The sequence below is a fragment of the Nomascus leucogenys genome, unplaced genomic scaffold, assembly GCF_006542625.1.
Source record: "Nomascus leucogenys isolate Asia unplaced genomic scaffold, Asia_NLE_v1 000697F_125015_qpd_obj, whole genome shotgun sequence".
NCBI classification, from domain to species: Eukaryota; Metazoa; Chordata; class Mammalia; order Primates; family Hylobatidae; genus Nomascus; species Nomascus leucogenys.
The window spans coordinates 28,290-42,844 of NW_022097210.1; the positions used below are offsets into that span (position 1 = coordinate 28,290).

Sequence of the window (14,555 nt, forward strand, 5' to 3'; positions counted from 1 at the left end):
GCGTGTACACTCCCTGTGATATTGAAAATAATATCATCCTCTTTTCTCGCGGATCATGGGAGCAATATTAATGGGAGGTGTAGGCTTTCTGCAATATTGAGAGTAATGGCATCCTCTCCGCTTTGAATATTAAGGGCAATGTCACAGGGCGGGTGTACACTCTCTGCGATATTGGCAATAATATTATCCTCTCCCCAACCTGCATATTAGGAAAAATATCACAGAGTGGGTGTACACCCTCTGCGATATGAGTAGTAATATCATCTTCTCCCCTTCTGGATATTAGGAACAATATCACTCGAGAGGGTACACTTTCTTCGAGACTGAGAGTAATATCAACTTCTCCGCCTTTGAATATTAAGAGAAATATCACAGGGGGGATGTACAGCCCCTGAGATATTGGGAGTAATATTGGGCTCTTTTCCTCCATGGATGTCAGGAACAACATCTCAAGGTGGGTTTACACCTCCTGCTACATGGGGAGTCATATCATCTCTTTTCCTGGATATTAGGGACAATATCACAGGGTGGGTGTGCGCAGCCTGCGATATTGACTGTAATATCATCCTCTCACCCTCCGGATATTAGGAACAATATCACAGAAGGGGCGTACACTCCCTGTGATATTGGAAGTAGTATCATTTTCTCCTTCCATGAATATCAGGAGCAATATCCCCGGGTGGATGTACACCCACTGCTATGTTGGGAGTAATGTCATACTCTACCCCCTGGATATTAGGAGCAATATCACAGGGTGGGTGTACATCCATAGCGATATTGGCAGTTATTAATATCATGCTCTCCCTCTCTGGATATTACGAAAAATATCATGGGGGGGGGCGGTGTACACCCCGGCACTATTGGGAGTAATATCATTCTCTCTTATTCTGGATAGTAGAAACAATATCACAGGCGGGGTGTACACCCTCTGTGATATTGGGAGTAATATGATCCTCTCCCAACGTGGATATTACGAACAATCTCACAAGGGGGGCTGTACAGGTCTTTGATATTGGTAGTAATATCATCCCCTCCCCCTTGCATATAAGAAACAGTATGACAGGTGGGGTGGACATCCCCCGCGATATGGGGAGTAATATCACTCTCCTCTCCCTCCCTGGATATCATGACCCAAAGTGGGCACACAGCGTATTTACCATATTGTGAGTAATATCATCCCCCCCAGAAATTATGAACAATATCACAGATGGGTGTACACCATCTGCAACGTAGGGAGTGATAACATCCTCTCCACCCCTGAATATTAGGAACAATATCAAAGAAGTGTTTATACAACCTGCGATATTGGGAGTAATACCATCCTCTCCCACGTTGAAATTCAAGACAGTATCACTGGGGGCGTGTCCACCCCGTGTGATACCGAAAGTCATATCATCCTCTTCTCTCCTGGATCGTGGGAACAATATCACTGGGGTGCTGTACACTTTCTGCGATATTGGGAGTAATATCCTCTCCGCCTTGGAATATTAAGGACAATATCACAGGGGGGCTGTACACATCCTGTGCTATTAACAATAATGTTATCCTCTCCTGCCCTGCATATTAGGAAAAATATCACAAAGTGGCTGTACACCTCCTGCGACATGGGGAGTAATATCATCTTCTCTTCTTCCGGAAGTAGGAACAATATCACACGAGTTTGTACACTTTCTGTGATATTGGGAGTAATATCAGCTTCTCCGCCTTTGAATATTAAAAACAGCATCACAGAATGGATGTACACCCCCTGCGATATTGGGAGTAATATCAGCCTCTACCCTTCATGGATATCAGGAATAATATCCCAGGGTCGGTGTTCTGCTGCTGCTGTATGGGGAGTCATAGCATCCTCTCCCTTCCTGGATATTATTAGCAACAACATCACAGGGTGGGTGTGCACAGCCTGCGATATTGGGAGTAATATCACCCTCTCCCCCTCCGGATATTAGGAACGATATCACAGAAGGGGTGTACACTCCCTGGGATACTGGGAGTCATATCATTCTCTTCTTCCGTGAATATTAGGAGCAATATCACCGGGTGGATGTACACCCACTGCTATATTGGGCGTAAAGTCATACTCCACCCCCTGGATATTCGGCTCAATGTCACCGGGTGGGTGCACACCTACTGCGATATTGAAAGTAATACCATGCTCTCTCCCTCCCTGGACGTTAGGAACAATATCATAGGTGGGTGTACACCCACTGCGGTATTAGGAGTAATGTGATTGTTAATTACTACTTATTATTAACATTAATATTAACTACCAATATCAATATTGAGAAATAATTGCAAATAAAAAGTTTTCATATTATTATTAATATTAATTATTGGTACCCAATATTATTGTTTTCTAATTAATAAGATCAGTATCAATTGTTAATATCAGTCATTTTTAATAATTAATATTAATAATTTTATTGTTATCATTAATATAACTATTTAATAATTATTATCATTATTATCGGTATTGATTTTAAATCACTCACTTAACGAAAACTCAGGCTACATACAACTACGCAAAGGGCCTAACATTGTAAGCCCTTAGGGACTGCTTCAACCGTTCGCTGACACAATAACACTTTTCAGCAAAGAACCCCTATGGCCCTGAACATCTACTACTACCTTTATGTTATGGCTCCCACCCTGTCCCTTTCTATCGCTCTCCTATTGTGAACCCCCCTCCCTATATCAGATCGTCTAATTAATTTTAATATAGGCCTCCTATTTTTACTAACCATATCAAGCCTAGCCGTCTATTCCATTCTATGATCAGGATGAGCAATTAAATTCAAATTATGCACTAATTGGCACATTACAAGTTGTAGCCCAAACAATTTCATAAGAAGTAACCCTAGTCGTTATCTTGCTATCAATTCTACTGATAAGTGGCTGGTTTAACTTATATGCACTCATCACAATGCAAGAAATCCTCTGACTGCTCCTATCATCACGGCCCCTAGATATGATATGACTCGTCTTCACACTAGCAGAAACTAATCGAGTCCCTATATTATATATATGTAATTTCTTATATTATATATAAAATATAATATATAAAATATAAATATATATTTATATTTTATAATATAAATATTGTTTATATTATAAGTAGAATATAAATAATATTTATATTTAATAATTATTATATTTATATTATACTTATAATATAAAATATATTATATAACATGTAAATAAAAATATAATATTTTATGTATAATATATGTTTATATGAAATATAAACATATATTTACCTATAATATATAATATGTAATATATATTATATAATTATATATAATTTTTATAACCTCTGTAGAGGGAATTGTTTTTGTTTCTATATCCATCCGTAAAAAAATACTATGTCAGTGTCCATAATAAAAATGCTGGCGAAAAATAGGAACTATAGTCACGTAAGAGACAAAAGAAAGTCTGTTAGTATAAATATATCGATGCATATAAATGGTGTTTGTTTTTACAGGGTTTAGTAAAATGCATTCTAGTTTTCTAAACAATTTCCTCATTACAGTATGTTTATTTTTCTCTCTTTCATGATTGGAAAGAGTGCCACAATACGCATCCCTGTAGAATCATCCTTGATTATATCTAAGGGACTTTCTCCAGTAATAAAATTACAGGGTTAATATATTCATACAGGTATTACAAGGTAACAAAACAACATCCCGAATTCTTTCATCAGCAAAGCCCAGTATAATCCTAATCCAGGTAGCCACTCTAATTGATGCAATTAACTCAGATACAGAAGTATATACATACATATGTATATCTCTGCATGTGTGGATGCACTTAAATGGTTTTAAATACCATCGACTTTTCCTCTCAAACAGTATTTTTGTTGAGAATGAGGTATATTCTCTAGTTCATCAAAAATATTTTTAAAATTCTTAGATGGTTATGTTTGTTACAGTGACCTGCTGGATTAGAATTAGATCGGGTTTAAAACAATGAAAGAATCTGAGAGAGGGGGCATAGTGTGGGTTGTTAATTAGCACATGGATCAAAGGAGATTACTGATGTGTTTAGAAGCCACAACATTGACAGAATAAATCCAGAACTAACAATCCAATTGTAGATCTCTTTACTGTGGTATTTTCTGCCATCTCTGCTCCATAAGACACACCTTAACCACTTTGTGGTGGTATCTGCAGTATTCTATTTTAGTCTAAATAGCATTTTCTCTCAAATACATTCTGTTTCTCTGTCCTTCATCTTCCCTCCCAGCTGTATTTTCTCCCTAGAGAACACTAGTAGAATGTTCTCCCTAATTTCAGATTTCAGATACGCATCCGTAAAATAATCTTATGGAGACACATTTTAGTTGCTACTGAATACTTGGTTGTTTACAGAAGTTCACAGCATTACTACTGTCCTCCAAAAAATGGTTTCCCACTTCCACAGCAAATCTCATCATTGACTCTGCCATCCAAGTTTATTCTATGCCAATCTGTAAGAATCTGGAAAAATACTTAAAATACATTTTAAGTATTCATCATGCACATGTATTGTATTTTATTTTATATATGTTCGGGTGAATATCTTTCTCCACTAATGGTTTGCATTTCAATTCTTGTATCATGTTTTTTGAAACACAGAAATCATCATTAATATAAGCCAACTAATTTTTTTAATTGTTAATTTTTGTCCTGGTTAAGAAAGGCTTATGAGAATATTGTATCGTGTTCCCCTTGCCTTCAGGACTTGAATCTATTTGGAAATGACTGTGTGTGTTTTGAGGTAGGAGTCAATATTTAGTTACTTTTTAAAAAAAAATTCAATGAATCCAGCATTGTTCTGATCACCTTGTGTATTTCAATGTAGAAGAGCACACTAATAATGCAGGATTATTTATATATGTGGTGAGAATTCCAAAATGAAGCCCAGCATGGAAGGTCAAATGACATTAACTCAAGGGATAGATTAGTACAATGAAACATGATGGATAAGTGCGATATAGTAGATAAAGAGAAAGAAAAACATTTCGCAGTTATCATTGAGACTTCACTCCAAGTTTTTGCATGAAGCGAAAGATCCCGACTGTCTTCCACTGATTTTAACTTCATTCAGACATGTCTGTCATCTATTATTTCACTCAGTGGCAGTCAGAAGTGAAGAAAAGAGAAAACAGAGATTATATTTTATGCCGTGCTCATGAATAATGATTTTTCAGAAATTAATTAATAAAGAACCAACACATATACTTTTAGTGTTTTTACCGCATTTAATAGTAACACAAGAAATGAGTGTTAATAACATTAGGATGCAATTCAAGACATAGAACAGAACCTATTTGTCCTGTTTGATAAGGCACAAGGAAGAGGGCTTTCTGGGATAAAGGGGTTCCCACAGCAGATGAACACATTTCTGATTTGTCTCTGGTCAGAGGTGAACACAGCAAAAGACAGGCCTGAGAGGAGGTGAGAAGGAGCAATTAGGGATGGTGTATATAGGGGAGCTTTGATTAACATCAACAAAGCTCACAGTTCTAGCTTCACAATCCAGGAATAATCCTACATGGCTGGTAGGTCTTGGGACATATTGCAGTGTAATTGGGGAGGTGGTAAAGAGACTGCACTGAATGTCGTTCTTAACACACCCAAGACTAAAGAGTCCCTCCTCTCCATATATACTGCCATTCTGATTCTTCCCTTGCCAATACTTATTACAGACACCAAAAGCCCAATTCCAAGAGTCCCCCACATGGACCTCCCAGTAATATTTGCCAGAGGTGAAAGTCTGAGCACCCCATGCAAGAAAACTTGTAGGTGTTGCAGTGATATGGGGCGCAGTTTGACGGTCACATCCAATACAAATGCTTCTCAAATCTCCACACCGAAAGATATGACTGTTGGCTTCATTATGATACAGAGTAATATCCACTGCAAAATAAATAAATAAATAAATAAATAGAAAGAAAGAAAACGTGCATAGATATGTGCAAATAAGCAAAAATTGTTCTATCAAGAAGTTAATTTACCAGGAAACGTAAAGTCACAAGTACACTTTTGCTTGTAACTTCTAATAAAGTATAGAGATGATTAATATTATCTACAAGACAAACAAAACGCTAACCACAGATATTAAAAGCATTTTGAAAACTTACACACTGAGAGCCAAATGTAAGACCAACTTCTTTCAATCCAATTTTCAAAGCAAAATTTGCACATTATATGCCCTACATGCTATGCTGTTACCAAGATCATTATTTAGAAATGTTTCTTATTCTTAAAAACTAGTGCTATCATTTTGGAAAGAAAGTGAAGATTTTCAGTTACCCAAGAACTGCTCTAGATAACTGGATAAAAATCCATAAGTACATGTCATAAGTGATAACTTAAAGCAGATTTCTGCAAAATCTTTTACCAGTCTCTCTGTGGCCCTCCATGCTAGCATGGGGCTGAACCTGGATTTTAGACTTAACATGTCGCTTTTCATATTGCAATTAAACTGAACTTCTTTTTGTTTGTAATTTTACTTGTATTCACAAAATGATTTCTTCTCTTTATTTTTACCCATTAACTAATTTTCTTGGAAATACATAATTTATATCCATTTAAAAAATTTAAAAACCCCAAGAATCTCCGGTAAACTATATTCCCCAAAAGAACAGTTCTTAGCTGTTCAAATGAATACACTAAAGAAATGTAAAATTTTGTATTTAACATTAAATAACTCACCTTCATTCTGAGCATCGTTCAATCTGCTCCTTTTTTAAATTTGCTACACTGCTCCTTTTTCCCATTACATTACTCAGTACATATGAGGCCATAATGTATTTGTTTTTCACTATCTTTCAAACTTAATGCTATAAATCTGACTATACAGACATAGATACAAAAGGGTTGCATGATTGTATTGTTCACTTACGTCTATAAAGAAGTAAAATATTTGATAAAGGGTGAAATATTACCTATGTGATCCTAACAATAATAATATTTAGACAGTGGGAGTGCTGCCTGTGGGTGGAGACTTACCTCGGAATTGGTTGAGCCTGTCCCTCAGTCCAGTGATGGGCCCCGCCCTGAGCTCTAGATTCAGAGGCTGGGGCATGTGCAGCAGCACGCACTCACTCCTGCAAGGAAAAACCTGCAGTTACAACATCTACAGCCATAAAATAAATGAAAGTCACTATTTGCATTTAAAAGACATTTCATGAGAATCCTTTGAAACCACAAATTTGATAATTCAAAAATTACTTCCTTTTTGAAATTAATTCCTATTTACAGTTTCCAAATTTTAAAGCATAGTGGGAGAGTCTGAGTCAGAATTCAGTCTGATCTATCTTATCTTTTGCCCCAAATGTGTAAGGTTCCTTAGCCTTATGGCCTTGAGAATACTCAGAAATGAAATACTGAGTTCCACTTCTTGGTAGACTCCCCTGACATCTTTGTCTGAAATAGCGGGGTTCTGGGAGACTGCTGCATCTGCTGCTTCCTTTTCAACATAAAGAATGTGAAACTTGTTCTAGGCAGCCAGACCTGCCTTTTAGAAACAAGCTTTCCTAGAGACTTCTACAGTTCTAACACTCCACAGTTTTTTCAATCTATTTTTCAGAACTGTTAACTGATATGTATATAGGTATGAACAACGAATCATCAACTTTTTCGCTGCTAAAATACTTCCCCCACTTCTCTCATGCTTCCTCTGGTGACTTTCTCACCATCCACAAAACAAAACTTCATCTTTCACCTATGCAGGTTTTAAGCAATAAAACAAAATCAGGAATAAACATGTTCTTTTTAAATTTTCTTTCACTATTTATTTATGTATGTATTTATTTACTTAGTGGTCTTGTCTTTTCTGGTGTGGGAACGAAAGTAGATGCGAAAAAAAAGTAGTATCAATCAATATCTTAATCATTTATGCCATGACTTTGGTAGACCCTATTCGTGGAAACTGAAAGAACATACGCTAAAATCCAGGTACACACTCACCTGTATATTATATCTCCAAAAGCCTGTAAAAAAAAAAAAAATGGAAAGATTTAGTGCAGTTCACAAGATGCATCTTTCACTAAGTTCAGTGTGAAATTTGGAGTCAGCTCCTCAAGATATTATTTCCCTACCATCTTCTCTTCTGCAAAGCATTTTCTATTTCTTCTGTAATGAAAAACCCAGTCAGTCGTATTGTCGCTAATTAATGTCCTGGGAAGGTCTGAGTCTTGAAGACATTCTCTAAAGAAGCGAAGGGAGAAGAGGCCCAGAGAGTCTGTGCTCCATGGTAACTTCGAATAGCCTACTCAGTCATCTTTCCCAGAACCTATTACCCAAATGAGTGAATCCCAAAATAATATTAATGTGAGCCTAGATTCCCAAAACTTCTGATCTTGCCGTGTCCTCAAATTAACCTAAATGTAAATGAATCACTCACTATTTTATACATGTTTGACAACCCAAAATGTATTAGTGACTTAGTTGGGGAACAGTTATTGGGGCTGTTACCTTGACCATTCCACAAAGTTTTGTGGCTGGTGGATAAAGTAGGAGGGACCTTTGGCCTGGTAGAATCCCTTGGCGGGGCTATACTCTCCCAGTAAAGTAGCATTAGTTATGCGAATGTGTTTTTGGAAACACATCATGGAAATAAAGGTAGGGAGATGGATTTCAGCCACGAGGAAAATACTTATATATGTGAATAGTCAAAAACCTGAAACCACATTGTGAGTTTGTACCTGAAGTAGCTCCACATCTGGTTTATGGCACATTTTCATCAGCTCCTCATACGTTCCTCTTAAAATCTCCCTCCTATGAGCCATTTTGGCTTTGCTTAAATGCAGTTGATGAAAAATATCTCTCCCCTTCTTTTTCAGCATCTCCAAATTCTGTTTTTCTTCCTCATGATGAAATGCAGGCATCTTCTGATACTCAGCTCTAATAGCTTCTAGCCTTACATTCACATAATCCTGCAGTGATAATGGGTTAGTCAAAAGAGAAATGTATTTATCCATCTCCTATTAAATCTCACTGATTCCCTTTGTCTCTCGAACACCCAATAGTTTAAACCTCAGTCTTGCCAGTTCTTAGCATCCACAAATTTTTTTCCTTTCCTTTCTTTCTGCATAAAGATCAACATAGATGTATCTGACCAATTACATTAAATTTATTCAAGATAATGGGTGTTCTAAGACAGTTGGAAATAAAAAAAAAACACAATTTGAATTTCTCTATTCCAACCCACAGTTCATGCTTAAGAGTTGGAGTATAGAGCTATAGTTACTAGAAAGGAAATAATTATTTCTGTTTCTGAGATACGCAACAAGTTGCTTAAACTCATTATATGTGAAATGACCTTAGACTACCATGTCCAGCTAAATGCATTTTGCCCAGCAAAACCTATCCTAATAAGGCTGCATTTATGATTTGGCCATCTTTGCCTCCCTGAGTTCATTTCCTTCCATTCTTTTTCTAAGTCATCCCAATCTGAAACATAGACTTCTTTGTGGTTCCCCGGGCCTCCAAATATACACAAACTCAAAATTACTGCATATGCTGTTCTCTCCAACTAGAATTTTACACACACACACACACACACACACACACATACATATACATATATACACACTCATGGTCCGCATATATATATCCATACATACTTTCGTGCTCCCCTTCCTCTTCAAAACTTTGTTCAATTTGAATTTTTCAGTGAGTCTTTTTTCTGACCACCCTATTTAAAACTCAGACACTAATCTCCAGTTTCTGGCCTCTCTTGTCCTTTTCTACTTCCCTGCTTGATTATTCTCCAACAAAGAATCTACCACACTCGAACACATCATGTATTGCACATACTGGCATGTTGACCATTTTTGCCTCTCTCATTTGGATTGTACGATTTGTGAGGACAAAGGTGCTTTCTTTCTTCTATACTAGCAGATTTTCTAATTTAATATTCAACATAGACTAGGTTCTTATGAAACACTTTTCAACACACTAATATTAGCTATCATACCCTCCGAGTATACATCCACAAAGAGAAAATCATTTTTAATATTTCTCTGCCTGAAGTCCTCAGAGTTCTCCTTATATTTAGATACTAGTTCCCATATTTCGGGCATGTTTGCACGTCTCCCTCGAGACACAGATCTGTATTTCTCACCACTTTTCTCATCATATGTTGTGGATTATTCAATATTAACTAGTTTAGATTCTTAATTTCATGGTTGCCCTAGATTTCCCCCGTCACTCTTTCTGCCTCAAATTTTCCATGCAATTCCAAATACTACTTGTCCACCAGCATTCAGATTAATGCTGACCCAGGCTCAGAAGGTTCACTTGAGCTTTCCATGACTGTCAAATAACTCTTATGCCCAGCATATCCAACCAGCACATATAGAACGCTGTGAGATGGCCCAGTTTCTTGTATCTGTTGGTGTATAGCTACAGGTTTGTATGAAAACAAACCAGCATGCTTTGGGTAACATCAATGGTTTTGTTAGAAATCCCCATCTCACAGGCATACTATTCTACATAAGAAATGAGGCCAGTTTTTCTCAATGTTTTCTTTTTTTTTTTTTAATGGACTCTCAGAAACATTATGGTTTGATATCAAGTTCCTATTTTAAGAGTCACCCATTTGCCCTCTGTAAGTTCCTGGAGAAGGTAGCGTAGTACAGGACTAACCTTCCAGTGGCTGATTCTGGTGGTTTCCACGTTCAGGTTTCTCTGATTTTCACGAGCTTTTCCCCATAAAGACTGCATTTTCTTTAAAAGCTTCTCCTGCAAAACAGCCACAAATTGAAGCACCGGTGAAGACAATAAAGTAACATGCAGACCGTTTCATAGGGAGGGGTCCCAGAATGAGAGACAAGTAAGTCCCTAGGAAATGGCATTTCTTCTATTTCCCTTCTTCTTTGTCAAATCTCAGAGGTTTGAGGCTAAGAAAGCCCAAAAGAGAGTTGCTTAAAGGGACTCAGAGTTGGTTTTACCCAATCTCCAAGAAAATAGGCCCACAGGAATTTCATGTGTCCTTAATAGAAATAGATCTTCAGAGGCATCACTTACCCGGTGTTCCTCAGCAGCCCACTCAACGGGACAGTGTCTGTGATCCCGGTGCTCCTGAGAGCTGGAGCACAGCGAACAGAGCAGGCTCTTGTCCACTTCACAGAACATCTTCTTTGTCTCCCTGTGAGTGCCACACATTTGCTCCTCAGAGCTCAGGAATAGCCAGAGACTGGCTTTCCTGGCAAGGGAAGCCATCTTCTTCAAATGAATGTTAGTTTTGAGGTTTCTCTGCTGTGTTGACTTTATGCATTCAAAGCACTGAGTAAGAATTGGGATGTCTTGCCAGTTGAGGTAGAAACAGGGCCGGCAAAAGCTGTGCCCACAGTCTATGGTGACCGGGTCTATGAAGTAGTTCATGCAGATGGGGCAGGTGACTTCCCTCTGGAAGACTTGCGAGATTCCAGAATTCATGTTTCTGAGGAAGAAAGAGCAACATGTCATTTTGGGGTCTGGGTTGATGAAAAGCTTCCGAACATGTGGAGATAAGTGATAGCTCTAGTTTCTTCTCTTGACAGTGTTCATTAAAGCACAGCAAACTATTTCTTCTGTAACAAAAATAAAAATCTCACACAGAGAGAGTCTCCCGGCTTTATAGTAGATGTTACTGACTAGATGACTCACAACCCCTTCTACTCCCAGTTTCTGTCTGTAACATAATACTAATCTCTTCAATTTCCCATTTTCTGAATGTGGATCTGGAAATTGGGTTTGATTCTAAGTGGCCTAGAATAAATTGCAGTTGTTCCTATTCTTCTTTCATATAACTGCTGAATGAGTATGAAAGAGTGGGAAAAACTGCCTTGGCCAAAGAAATACGAGAAGATGGCCAGAGGGTCCTATGATATGTTTTTAGAGAGAGACACAACAGTGGGGCAGCAAACCACCATGGCACCTGTTTACCTGTATAACAAGCCTGCACATCCTGCACGTTTATCTCAGGACTTAAAATACTATAAAATTAAAGTAAAATAAAAAACCAAAACCAAAAGAAAATAGAAAAACCAGTCAACCAACCAAATAAACAAATAAAAAACAGCAATTAAACCAATTTAGGTTGAATAGAAGAGAAAAAATAATTAAAGATATTGGGCCTTTGTATTTTCTCGTGGATTAAATTAACTTCTCCTAGGGATACCCAAACTCTGAACTAACACATAGTAGGATTTTTGTGAAACTTAAAGAGGTGTAATTATATTTCTATGGTGTGATGGTGAATTTTAGGTATGAGTCTGACTGGATTAACCAACACCTAGGGAAGTGGTGCAGCATTGTTTCTGGGTGAGTCTGTGAAGGTGTTTCCAGAGGACAGAGACATGTGCGTTGGTGAGCTGAGTGGGACCATCATCCCTCAATGTGAGTGGGCACCATTCAATCAGCTGGTAGCTCAGATAAAAGGAAAAGGCCAGAGAAAAGGCAATTTCCTCTTTCTTTCTCCTGAAGCTGGTTCTGAGGCTTTCAGCCTTGAGCTCAGTCAAGATACCGGCATCCTCAGGACATCAGCTTAAAGACAGCCTATATTTGGAACTGCTCAGACTCCATAATCAAGCAAACGAATTATCCTGATGAATTCCCTCTCGTGTAGAATCATGTGTAGCTTGAGGACAGATACATGTTCTGAGAAATGTGTAAGGAGGTTTTATTTATTTACTTTTTGAGATGGAGACTCACTCTGTCACCCAGGCTGGAGTGCAGTGGTGCAATCTCGGCTCACTGCAACCTCCGCCTCCTGGGTCAAGCAGGTCTCCTGCCTTAGCCTCCTGAGTACCTGGGATTACAGGAACATGCCACTACACCCGGCAAATTTTTTCTTTTCTTTTTTTTTTTTTTTTTTTTCCAGTAGAGATGAGGTTTTGCCCTGTTGGCCAGGCTGGACTTGAACTCCTGGCCTCAAGTGATCTGCCCGCCACGGCCTCCAAAAGTGCTGAGACTACAGTCATGAGCCACTGCACCTAGCCAGGCTGTTTTATTGTTTTGACATGATAGAATATACTTATACAAACCTAGGTGGTATAGCCTGCTACACACCTATGATATACAGTACAGCCTACTGCTCCTAGACTACAAAACTGTACAGCATGTTCTGTACTGTATACTGTAGGCAATTGTAACACAGTGGTAATTATTTAGTATGTAAACATATTTAAATACAGAAAAGGTACAGTAAACATACTGGTATTATAATCTTATGTGACCACCATGTGTGGTTTGTGGTTGGCTGAAATGGCTCATGAATGTATCTCTACATGTATACATATACATCCTATGATTCTGTCTGTCTGGAGAGCCCTGACTAATACATAAACTATGGTCTTTGGCAATTTTAAGTCCTTTTCTTTACTCTCCTTTCTTTGATAACGCTGCTGAATTTTAGTGAAAGAAATGAAAAATCTTAGGATTGTAAATATTCTCCAGAGGTCATCTAAGTCATTTTAAGGAATTTTTCATCGTTTAATAAGATTAAGACTCAAGCGAGATGGCAACCACCATCACGTATCAAATTATATCTTATATATTTATTTGGTCAAAAAATTGTGTTTTGATTTCCAAACTAGGGAGTTTTGGGGAGCTTTCTCATTTTTTTCAGTTTCACTATTTTGCGACTCTCATCATTACCTTACTAATTTAAAGTTATGTCTAAATGCTGAATGAATGAATTAACATTCATTAACGTCTTCTCAATTCAATTATATAATATTAATACACTCATTACACATATATTTACACACACCTATGTGTACATACATTTATAAATATCAACTCCATATATTCATTATGCATACATATCGGTTGCAGCAAACAGCAGACATTTCAATTTTTTCAAAACTATATTGAAGAATGATAGAAAACGCAAAATAACAACAATTAGTATCCTCATAATTCATAAAATCTATAGTAAGAATATGAATTACATATGGTGTCATTGTGTAGATTTAAGATAATGAGATATTTTTAACACTCTATTATTTTGTTAAAGAAAGAAGATATAATTTTATCAATATAAGTTTCACTCACCGCTGGGTTCTTTGAATGGTTCCCACGATGATTCTTCCAGAAATAATTCTCTTAAGTACTCCTCAAGGTCAGGAGCTCATTCACTGCAGTACTGAATTTCAGAAGTCACCAAAATACAGCTCCCTCTAAGCGCGCTCCTTCTCCTTTGGAGAAAACTGAACTCGTCTCTTCTATGTCCTTTCATAAGAATCTGTGAAGACCACACCCACCTCTTTAAGTGGGTGGAGTATTGAGAAAGGTTGAGAATAAGATGATTAGGTTTATGCAGTATGTAGATCACACCTTTGCACCGCTGATTAAATTATCATCACTCCTTAAAAAACCGTGACTGAAGTGAATCATATGTAATATAAATCCTGTCAGATTAGACATACACTGGAAATATTGGTTTTCCAAAGTTGTTAACCATTCTTCTGCTTCAAATAGAATATTTTCAAATTGCAAATTTTATTGGGAACCAACTTTTACACCACTTTCTGGGAGCCAATCAATTGACTCAAGCAAGAAAATTGCATCAAGCAAGAAAAT

General features: G+C 37.4%; 1 protein-coding gene across 1 annotated transcript; it reads right to left on the reverse strand.

Annotated features, from left to right (window-relative positions):
- Positions 1-5,282: 5,282 nt before the first annotated feature.
- LOC115834191 (tripartite motif-containing protein 49D-like) lies at positions 5,283-11,426 on the reverse strand. The gene is made up of 6 exons (XM_030808951.1): positions 11,016-11,426; positions 10,635-10,730; positions 8,690-8,920; positions 7,953-7,975; positions 6,993-7,090; positions 5,283-5,897 (listed from the first exon to the last, which is right to left on the reverse strand). Exons 1-6 carry the CDS (start codon positions 11,424-11,426, stop codon positions 5,398-5,400), a joined length of 1,359 nt encoding a protein of 452 aa, XP_030664811.1. The 3' UTR covers positions 5,283-5,397.
- Positions 11,427-14,555: the final 3,129 nt, after the last annotated feature.